This window comes from Parasteatoda tepidariorum, chromosome 7 (assembly GCF_043381705.1).
Source record: "Parasteatoda tepidariorum isolate YZ-2023 chromosome 7, CAS_Ptep_4.0, whole genome shotgun sequence".
Taxonomy (NCBI): Eukaryota; Metazoa; Arthropoda; class Arachnida; order Araneae; family Theridiidae; genus Parasteatoda; species Parasteatoda tepidariorum.
This window is the reverse complement of record NC_092210.1, coordinates 70,257,722-70,270,063: the sequence shown is the minus strand read 5'-3', so window position 1 is coordinate 70,270,063 and position 12,342 is coordinate 70,257,722. Positions and strand designations below refer to the sequence as shown.

General features: G+C 32.2%; 1 protein-coding gene across 1 annotated transcript; it reads right to left on the bottom strand.

The window, feature by feature from the left end:
* Nucleotides 1-1,750: 1,750 nt before the first annotated feature.
* Nucleotides 1,751-2,491, bottom strand: LOC139426106 (apical junction molecule ajm-1-like). The gene has a single exon (XM_071183808.1). It carries the CDS (start codon nt 2,489-2,491, stop codon nt 1,751-1,753), a length of 741 nt encoding a protein of 246 aa, XP_071039909.1.
* Between the last annotated feature and the right edge of the window lie 9,851 nt (nt 2,492-12,342).

Genomic DNA, 12,342 nt, shown 5'->3' with positions numbered 1-12,342 from the left:
CTACAGTGAAAAGTTTTCGGAACTTCAGTTTTCAAAAAAAGTATACAAAAACTAGACGTTAAGAACGTATCCAATGAGCGAGCAAAGCGAGCATTGGATTGCGAAGCAATCCGAAATGAACTGTGAAAGCAGTTCCGGGGGTTGGTGAGCGCCAGCGAGCAGGGGGCGAAGCCTCTTAGTTGAATATATTGTGGTATTTCAAATGACGATCACAGAGATGATCTCATGATGTTGCATGTTATTATGTAATACTTGCCTCTTTGCTAGCTAAATATTGCTTGAATCTTGGAAAACGCTTTGTTTAAAACGTTGTGTTAGAATGAAGCAATTATTAAAAAAAACACTATAAAACGATCTATTTATTTTTTCATGGAACATCGACAAAGTTGCCACTCTCTCGAAAGTAAAACTTATGAAGAATATTAAGTTGCTTCAAAGGCTTCAAAGTTGCACCTAAAACTTTCATTGAGATTCGCCAGTCTTATCTTGTATCCTTCCGGAACAAAACCTCCTAGCAACGAATGATTCACTGGGTCTCTCCTCACTGAGGAAATAGTCCATTTTCTCAACGATATATTTTGAAACATAAGATCTTTGTGAACTAGAATCCAAAATCGCTCGTGATTGCATTATCATTCTATCAGAAATTAACTTAACCCTTAAAGTTTGAAGAAATACTTTAAGGCCTCTTCTAGTGTTAGCCAAATTTACTTCATTCTCTGACAAATTCACTTCCTCTTTTTTCTGCACATATTTTTTGCTTTTAGAGAAAGTATGGCACATTAAAAGCAATGTCTTCTTCCACAAATCACACACCTCAAGAATGCACGACAGAGTCGAACTCGATGTCCATAAGTAAGACATAAAAATCAGCAGCCTTTCTATTTTAAAACATTTTGCTTCTTAGTTAAACTCATCTTTTGTGCTGAAAAACAGTCTGGGTTTGAGGGCTGCTTTCCTTCGAAAAAGGCAAACGATTTATGTTTCTTTTGTGTTGCTGTAGTTAATAGCCCAGTGGCAGTAGATGATTTGTAGTTGGGAACTTCTAAACCCAGTTTTTTTCTCCCAAGTGTCTTTTTTTCTACATCTGTTCCAAGACCAAAACCTTTTATCGCCAAAGATATCCTTTCTTCATCTTCAACTTCAATTTTAAGAAAATCCATCAAATTGTTTAAACGCTCTTTCGCTTCGGTAGGTGCAAAGGAAGCATTGTTCCTATGCCAGGCTTTCAGGAAATCATCGGGATACCAAGGTTCATCCATAGGATATAAAATTGAGCCGCATTTATCTGTAGTAACTTCTAAAGTCTCAAGATCCCGCATGTTCAATTCAAGTTTGTCGTCCAGCGATGTAAGAGAGAAGTTGATGCCCTTTGTCTGCACATAAACTATTAATTTAATTAGTTCTCTAATATATACCTCTACCAGAAGATCATCTTTTCCAAAACGAGACTTTAAACTATTTACTGCTACACTATAATTAGTTCTGGTTGGCGGGAAGCTCTCTTATACTTCTCTAGCTCTTGAACCGAAAATTTTTACTTGCACTAAGTACTGAAATTTATCCTCTGGTGCTATATCTTCATCTTTATCAATTCAATGTGTTGGAATTGGCTCCAAAACGGTAACCATTCTCTTAAATCACCGCCAAATTGTCTAAATTGTAACTTCAGTAAGGTATATTTTCTTGAGTTGCTGCCTCGATTGATTCAGACAGAAATTTTCTTTTGCTTATTCTCGCCAACTCTGTTTCATTGCCTAGCCTCTTTTTCGAGTTCAAATTGTCTTTCTTTTTCTAGTCTTTCTTGTTCTTGTCTTTCTTTCTTTTGTCTTTCTTTCACTAGTCTTTCTTTTTCTACTCTTTCTTTTTCTAGTCTTTCTTTCTTTAGTCTTTCTTTCACTAGTCTTTCTTTTTCTAGTCTTTCTTGTTCTAGTCTTTCTTTCTTTAGTCTTTCTTTCACTAGTCTTTCTTTTTCTAGTCTTTCTTTTTCTAGTCTTTCTTTCACTAGTCTTTCTTTTTCTAGTCTTTCTTTCTTTAGTCTTTCTTTCACTAGTCTTTCTTTTTCTAGTCTTTCTTTTTCTAGACTTTCTTTCTTTAGTCTTTCTTTCACTAGTCTTTCTTTTTCTAGTCTTTCTTTCTTTAGTCTTTCTTTCACTAGTCTTTCTTTTTCGAGTCTTTCTTGTTCTAGTCTTTCTTTCTTTAATCTTTCTTTCACTAGTCTTTCTTTTTCTAGTCCTTCTTTTTCTAGTCGTTCTTTTTTATACTGTTTTTGTTGTTTTCTTTCCTCAATAGTCGTCACCAAAATTTCTTTGACAAACTCAGTATCATTTTTATAATCAACACTATTTAAAATTAAATCTTTTATTACTGTAGTTGCATGGATTGGTATATCTATGCCAATCTCTTCTGCTTCAATTTTTAAGTCTTTTTGCTTAAAACCTTTAATGGCATGAAATATATTCGGAACACTAATCTTGTAATGTCCTGTCATGGACGCCAATATTAGTTTAACGTACAATCAAAAACAGTTGTTAACTAATGACACATAAAATAAAAGTACGCTATCTAATTCAAAATATTGCCAGCGCTACTCGCATTATCTGAATCTCAGATTCGTTTTGATGAGTAGATATACTTAAATAAAAAAAATAGTGCATGGAGTCCCTCCGCGTGGAAGAAGTTGAACTTCGCAATCTGCGACGTTAATTGTAGAAGAATCAGCAGTCGTAGAAGGATCACTAGTTCGACTCTTTTACCTGCTCCGCTCGCTTCCGTGCTCTGTAATCACGATAATATTGTGCATTTTTCCCTCGTGGACCTCTTGAACTAGTGGAAGTGCTTGTGGTAGCCTCATCGTCTCGCCCTGGAAAATGTATTTGTATTAATAATGTATGTGAATGCGTCATAATGTAATTTCAGAAGAGAAACAATCAATTGATATTCACAAGTGTCGTACCTTGACATAACCTTAAGTCCTTCGCATTGTCCGTGGGATTGTTTTCACTCATTTTTTACAATTGTTAACCACTAAATTTGAAAATAAAAAATACTACCCTATTAAATTATATGTGTATCAAATCAAACTAAAAAAATATTTATAGAAAACCAATACTTTTATGACTTTTATTATTTTTATGCTAGTGAGAACCAAAACAATATGGAAGAGGGAAAACTGGATCCTACCACGTGATCTCCCGGCCAATAAAAATGTAGCGTTAAACGTTTAACGCAACCTTGTTGGAAGTCGCATAAGAAGTATAACTTCAAAAAATCTAGCAATTATTAAAAAACAAAACAAAAAGGATACATTTATTTTTTCATGGAACATCGACGAAGTTGCCACTCTCTCAAAAGTAAAGCTTAATAAGAATATTACAATCGCTTCAATTAATAAATTAAAAATGCAACAAATTGTGCTTTAGACATTAATACATCAAAGATTTTTTAAACGAATTAAAACTAACTTTCCAAACTAATTAAATTTTAGAGTACCATTTGTAAACACACGAACCTTACATTTTATTGTTTATCTGGAAATAAAATGTTAAAAAAGTTTAATGAGTTGTAGCATCCTGACTCTTTACTGTATACAATAATGAAACTGTGCTCTAATATTTGTTACTCGTGACAATGAAATATATCATTGTTCTAAAAGCTAAAATTATGAAAGAAAAATAAATTAAAATTTATAATTATAATTACCGTTAAAATTTATTTTTATTTTAAGTAATGATTCTGATAGAATCTTGAAATTCGGCATAAAAAATAATGCTAACAGCTTAAGAAAATCCTCATTGTTCCTCATTTTAAATTTTTAAATTTCAAAGTAAATCCTTTAAGATTAAAATATCATCACATTTCTTTCAAATAAATAAATAAGAGTAAGAACTGAAATCGTAATATTCAAAATAAGTTACCTCTGTTAATTGAATAAGGAGTTAAACTAATTAGCTAAAAGAATACGATGAAACACTAGTTAAAATGATAATCTTAACTTCTGCTATGTAAAATAAATCCTGATGCTTTGCATTTTCAGGCATTTATAGTTTTTCTGTCTATATTATCTTCTTGTTTGACTATCTATGTTTGAAATGAAGAAAAAAAATAGACATGCACTTATTAACTTTTTGATCTTACATACTTGTGTATGAATATTGCAGAAGTCATTTTTCATGTTAGTTTAATGCAAGAATGAGACACAATTAATTTAATGTAGTGCATATATAATATTAAAGCATTAATCGCCTTCAAAATTCATATTATCTTCTTCTACTTCTTACCATTTTACTCACATTTAGACGATGCTTAGAAGCAATAAGGCGTAATTTCAGCTATATGATCAATACATTATATAGTAAAACCTCTATATCTATCATAATAAGTACTTCCAACAAGTAGGAACTGATGCTTAATCTTCTGCAGCTTACATTCTTTCTAAGATTGTCTAGGGAACGATTAACTGTGAAAGATTGAATATGACGTAGTAATTTTCACTATATAGTTCCGAAATTCTACTTGATAACTTCTAAGAATAGTTGCATACGACAAATAACATAATGGATTTTGCCTGATTCGCTGAAGTGAGCAATATTCTGTAAAACTATTGTTATGAATGCTTTACCATTTTCCCCCCATAAAAAGCAAAATGGTACTTTTTAGTTTTAAAACATTAGATACATAAAATATTATATAATAAGATAAAATAGATAAAATATTATATACATGCACGTGCGTGGTACTTATTACTTAATGTATTCACGTATTCTATTTTGTTTCTTTGTTTCAAAAAGTTTTTTGAGTGTTTCGTACACCATTGCACAGATGTAATTTGCTTTGACTACATTGATACAATATTAGAAAGCACTCCTTTTTACAGATATAATCGTGCGAGCTGCTGAAGAGATAATAACTTTTTTTCCCCGGATTTTCAATAAAAAAAATTTTTTTCATTATTTTTTTTTTTAAATACGTTATTTTATTTTAGTAATTTTCTTCTTCTCTTTTCATTTTTCTGTAATGTTTCCCTTGTTTTTTCTACATTTTGAACTTTTATACATATATTTATATATATGAACATTAATAGAAAATAATCTTCAAGTTTTTTTCTTTCAATTATAAGCATTAATGCTTCTATAAGACCATTTAAAATCTGGTAATGAAGAGTGAATTTTTCTTTTCAATATTGTTATAGCACAAGTTGGGCTCGCGATGACGATGAATTCTCACTGAAATAAATTCAGCTCTGCCTGATTTGTCGTCATTGTAATTGTGCCTCTAATCAAAGGTCCTGCCGACAAATTGCTCCTACGAAGAATTATCGGGTAATTAATTGTGCTTATACTACGAATTTCGAACGATGTGAATTCTGTCCACCACGAGAGGTCGCTTCGAATAATTGAGCACGATGATTTTTTTTAAACATATGGCTTTATTGGAAATCAATCCATATAATACAGGCAACATATACAGACGGCGAGAATATGAGTAATATGAATACTTGAACAATAAGGAAACACAACAATTAAAATACGTGAAAAATTAACGAGAGCAATAAATATTAAAATAACTAGGAGGCTCCGCCCCCTGCTCGCTTACGCTCGCCAACCCCCGAGAATTGCTACGCAATCCTATGTGGTTCACGCCGTGAACCATGGCTCGCTGCGCTCGCTCGCCAATGAACACAATGTTCTAGCACCAAGACATAATATATTATCATCAAAGACATAGTATTTTATCATCAAAGACATAGTATTGTACTTATGTAGAAGAATTCTACCAATGTTCTTATTGGCTTTTAAAAAAGTATATTAGCTATTTAGATCGTACATGGTGAAAAAATCAAAACATTAGCTAAATAAGAAACATATTAGCAAAATAAATTATCAAATATTGCTTCAGTAATATTCTGCATTTTAAAGCGTGAAAATTCAATGCATAAATAACGCGAAATATAAAAAAAATTCAATGCATTCAATACAAACACTTAAACGTTTTTTAGACGTTTAGGTAGCTCCCAGTAGAAAAATATCAATTCAACAGCGGCCTTTTAAAGCATTCTCACTTCAATTAATTAATTAATTCCTAATTGAGTTTAAATTAAATATTGTCATGTTTTTAGTGTATGAATCTGAATTGAACAACCTGATAATGCTCACTCTGGTTATTGTTATCTGGTTGCTCACTACGTGCTCTTGCGCGCCGAATCCAATCAATTAAAAATGAAAACTGTTGCCAGCGCGAGAAAAGAAATATCATCGGTTTTATTGATACATACATACGTACGTATTAGCGTTTTATATAAGATAGATTGGGAAAATAAAAAAATGTGACACAATTCGAGGAACGAATGTCTTACAGAGATTTCATTACGCTTCCAGCATCCCACCATATCTAGAAAATATAGCCATTTCTTGGAGATTCTTTATTGATCTCTGGGCATGATAGTAAGCGTTCAGCATTCATTTTACCTTCTCTGCAGATCTAACAGTCACTAGTTAAAAGGATGCCAATGGTGTTTAGTGAAAAAGTGTTACGGCAAATTGTGCACGACGAATCGACGTGACACAGCAGATTCAGCTCATTACAGATAAAAATTGAAACTTTATTTCTAGTTCGTTTTCAGATCACAATATACAACCTTTTAACTAGAAAACTAACATTTTATGTAGAAGAAGCTCTATTTAGCATATAATAACGTTAATTGCTGATATATTAAGGGAATTGGAAAGAAATGTCGTTTCGGTGCATTTGATATCTGTTATCAAGATTTCATTTTTAATCAATAATGTATTCACTCTCGTTATCAACAACCTTTCAATGCCGGATCGAAAATGAATCGAAATGGATTGAAAAAATTGTATTGGTTTTTAAGACTGATGAATATTTAATGAGCCGAAACGATATTACTTTCCTGTCCTCGTAATAAAAGTAACACTACAAACAAAATGGCCTAGTACAGCTATCATATTTTTAAAAGTAATTGCTTTACAAAATATTTATTTATTTAACATTATTTTTGCATAAATCGAATACTTTGAATACTTAAAGTAGCTATTGAAAGCAGGAAAAAAATACATACCGGTCACTTTGAGATTTGATCAATAATGAAATAATGAGAAGTTGTCGATTAAACCATGTTAAATTTATAGGTACAACGTTATTCGTAAATTTTGTTTCTTAAACAATCTCTGCTTCCTATTCGTAGAATGCAACTCAGTGAATAATTTTGATGAAGGAACTCTAATGTAACCGAATGATTCAATCGGGAAAATTTCATAAGATTTTACGATAATAAAATCTTATGAAATCTTATATTATTATTAGTATTATTAGTAAAGGATGCTCATGCCATGCATGTTACACAAGCTTAATTAACAATTTCACAGTATTATGACGCTTAGCGTCACTTAAAATTAGAATCACGCGAAAGGGCTGAAATTAGATTTCTAGAACATCTCAAAGTCAAATAAAACTAACCTGGGAAATCTCCATCGGCAAATAGTAACTTGAATACGAATAGAGTAATTCAAATAAACAATTATGTTCAAATCTTACAATGTCACCTCCATCATAGGATTAACCATGGGACTAACTCGAAAAAAATTTATAACTTTTGGACTCATTATCTGAAATTTGACCAATCCACAAATTTGTAACTTTTTATCAAGCAAAAAATAATGATTTAAAAACAACTGAAGGAAATGGTTAGGAGAGTAATTAAAGTTGGTCTACTCTAGGTAGATACCGGAAGTAAACCATGTATAAACTTAGTAAGTCTCTATCTCAACCTATTCTGAAACAATTTAAGCACTAATGTTACGAGGGTTGCTATTTATATTTCTGGCCTTGACAACAATAAGTGTTGCTAGGCGACCGCAGTTGATTTTAATCGAAAGTTTGATATTTTTAAACATAAATTCAGCAGACGATTTACCATTATAGCTTCATTTGTGTTGTTGACAGTAAATTGAAAAGTTCTTCTCTTTCAAAAAATGGAATTGAATCGTGAACATTTTCGTGCCATTATTTTTCATAACTTTCGACGTGGATTGTCAAGACAAGAGTGCTTCGATGAACTTAATTCTTTATTCAGCGATAAAGCGCCATCCTACAGCACTGTAAAAAATTGGTATAACGAATTTAATCGTGGTCGATGTTCGATCCAGGACGAATCCCGTGCAGGTCGTCCAAAATCCGTTGTTGTGCCAGAAAAGATCGATGCTGTGCGTGAACTGATAAAGCAAGATCGTCATGTGACATACCGTGAGATAGAGGCGTCTTTGGACATTAGTATGACTAGCATCAATAAAATATTGCATGAACATTTGAGCGTAAAAAAAATTTGTTCGCGTTGGATCCCGCATAATCTGACAAACGCTCAAAAAAAGGCTCGTGTCGATTGGTGCAAGGAAATGTTGGAAAAATACGTTCAAGGTACATCAAAGGCTGTGTATAACATCTACACAGGTGACGAATCATGGATCTATGCATATGAGCCGGAAACAAAACAGCAATCAACTGTATGGGTCTTCCAAGACGAGGCAAAACCAACAAAAGTTGTTCGAGGAAGAAGCACATCGAAACAAATGATTGCCTGTTTCTTCGGCATTAACGGTCATGTGGCAACAGTGGCGTTAGAGCAACGCAGGACGGTCAATTCTGAATGGTACACGACCATTTGTTTGCCAGAAGTCATCGGAGAAATTCGAAAAAAGCAGAAGAACAGGCGAATCATTCTTCATCATGACAATGCGAGCTCTCACACATCGACTCAAACAAAGGCATTTCTGACGGAGCGAAAGATCGAACTGATGGGTCATCCGCCGTACAGCCCTGATTTGGCACCCAATGACTTCTTCTTATTCCCACACATCAAAAATAAATTACGAGGACAACGATTTTCGACCCCTGAAGAAGCGGTTGATGCATTCGAAACTCATGTTTTGGAGTTACCTCAATCGGACTGGAAAAAGTGCTTTGAAAATTGGTTCAAAAGCATGCAAAAGTGTATTGATCATCATGGAGAATATTTTGAAAATCAATAAAGCCAATTTTGATCCTACATATTTGTTTTTTCATTATTAGGCCAGAAATATAAATAGCAACCCTCGTATCGCCAGAAATATAAATAGCAACCCCTAAGTTGGTTTAATTGTAAATGTTAATGCTAAAATAGTTTAATTTTATCAATTAGTTATTATATTGCAAATAAAATATTCTTTGCTTAAATTTAAGGCGAGTAAAATTCCTTTATTTGTTTTAATTATAATAACTATATGATGCTACCCAAAAGCTCCTCAGTATTTTGCATTTTCAGCATAATAAACACTCATATACTTTATGAATATTTATTTCATTTTTACAGACATTCATAACTGAACTGAGCATTTAAATCAAAGGCACTAACAAATGAAAAATTTTTATATGCAATTGTCATCCCTAAAAATTATAAGAACAAAGTCTGATCTTATTTGATCGTTACTAGTGTCGTTTAATAAATTTTATTTTCAGATATTGCTTTTCGATACAACCAATACTTAAACTGTTCACGCAGTTCGAATTCTACGCTTCAAGATTAAATCGTCCCTACAGATTTCTCAGCCAATAAGCATAGAGAAAACCTGATCCGGAATGTAATCTGACCTTAATCCAATGCCAAGTGTATATTCGAGAGGGTGTTTAAAGTCATAAAAAGCTTTTATAAACGGGCAGAACTTTCCGGTAATAAAAAAAATTACCATATTTACTATGCGTGATTAAGAGATTATTGAATATCTATTTTTTAGGCATTGTTTTATTCTTAATACATTGCTCATATGGAAATCAAACAAGTAAGCTTATTGATGTTGGTTTAAAAAAGTATTTTCAGTTCTTTATCTCTTAAACTTGCTGATACAAGTTCAGATAAAAACAGAATTTATATATATTTGAAATAACCCGTCTGTTGCAAAAACTATATATTGTTATATATTGACTGCTAACAGCGGAAAATGTGTAGAGAGAGGCAGGAAAAGGATAAGCCCAGGGGAAACATCAGGAAAGAGAATTTTATCCCATATTTTTTTTTCTTTTTACGCTTCATTCTATCTTTAAATCATGCCCTTCAGGAATAAAGTATGTTTCTCCAATTCTAGAGAAATTTTTTTCTTCAGATTTCATTTATATTTTTTATGTACAGTTCGCAAAATAAAAAAAACGGAGCACCCTGATTAACTTTTGATGCGATGATTGGATCCTTACGTTCTAGGTCTCAATTTTAATGGTTCGAAGGGGTGACCTCGAATATGGTAGCTAATTAGTGCAGACGATATTTTAAGTTACCAAATAAGACACAAAAACATACTTACTCTGAATAAACATACATTTGTTTAGACGGATTCAGATTTCGAATCCGTTGAAAGAGGTGTGTTTTTTCAGAGAAAGTAAGTTTTTGTGTCTAATTTCGCAACCTAAAATATCCTCTGCTCTAATTGAGTAGCATATTTGATGTCACCCCCTTGAACCATGATGATTGAATCTTAGAAAGTGAAGATCCAATCATTCAATCAAAAGTTATTTAGGGTGATCCGTTTTTTTGCGTACCGTACTTTAATTATTTGTATATACGTAGAATAGTGATTTTAAGTGTTAAAACCATTGAACCCAGATATTTTTCTCAATATTGATAACTTAATATAAAATACAAGACATATGCTTAGCGATTATTTATCTGCTTCTGAATCATTTACTTAATAACTGTATTGCGTATTTGTAATAGGAAGGGAGATATATGGATTAAGAGTATTAAGAGCATGGACAAAACTCTGGTAAATCTTGTTCTTGTTGTTCATTTACGTCGCACTAGAGCTGCACAATGGGCTATTGGCGACGGTCTGGGAAACATCCCTGAGGATGATCCGAAGACATGCCATCAGGATTTTGATCCTCTGCAGAGGGGATGGCACCCCCGCTTCGGTAGCCCGACGACCTGCACGCGAAGTCGAGCACATTACGGTAGAACAGTTTAACGATTACCAATACCGCACACCCTCGGTTCNTTTTCTTGCTTAAGAGTTTATTTATCCACTTATTCTTTACTTAATTATTTACTAAAAGACTTCTCTGATTAACAGTCGTGATTTTTAATCACGTTAGTTAATCACCTAAGTTACGACTTAGCATCATCAATGATGATGCTAAGTCGTAACTTAGCATCATCATTGTTCTATTTAATCAACGTCAATAATTTTGAAAAAAAATAAAGAATATTTTGTCAACATAATATACAGCTATTACGATTTCATGTCAGATCGTCAATTACTTGCGTAGGAAAATTTATCGATTTAACTTGAAAAACAAACAAACAATATTTCTGGAACTCAAGTTGTGAAACTTAATAGAAATAAATAAACTACCACCAATTTTACTCAGTATCAATACTATTATCATTGCTGTATCAATTCAAATAGGATACAATATAACAAATTTTATATCTCTAGGGTTAAGGCTATTAAATTTTCAAAAATTTCAATAATTATTATAAGCTTCATATAAGGCTCCTATATCTTCATATTCTCTCTCTCTCTCTGTTTACTTCAAAATCAATTAAAACACGAGATGAAGATCTCGAGTGAAACAAATTTTCCCTTAACGAAAGATAGGTAAACATATTATAAACATAATTATAAAACAAAAAAGAAAATCCTCGAGAAAAATCTTAAAATTGCTATAGTTTTAAAACAAATTAGTATGTAAAAAAATGATGAATCGTTCGTAGAGAGATATTTCTTACATGAACTATGGAACTCAATTGAGAAAATTTCAAAGTTGTTCTATTTGAGTCAGTTTAAAACAGATTTGTGGCCAATTCAGGAAGCGATGGACCATTGCACTTCAATGATCCAGTACTTTTATCTACTGGTGAAAAGGACAAAAGTATGAGAGCTAACAGGCTTGATTATATACCTAGTAATGATCAAATATTCGCGACTGAAATTTCACAGGACAAACTTTCGCTCACATTACTTCACGTGGACAAAAAATCGTGCAAATAATGGTAGTTTTCTATGTAAAATATATTTTTCTTATTATAATGTAATAATGAGATATTTCATTTTTACATCGTTATCTATACAAGCAGAAAAAGTTTTGGAGACAAGTACTACATAACAAAAAAAAAGCATTTAACTGGTTTTTTTAAGGAAACTATTGCTGATTAAAAGTTTCAACTGTCAAACGCCCACTGCATATATCGCCTTGCTTTATGGATGTCAGAATTTAGTGCATTTTCTGAAAACGTGTAGAAATGATCAAATTTATTAGTAGGAAAAATTGTTCATAACTAAATAATATTTAACATTTTCT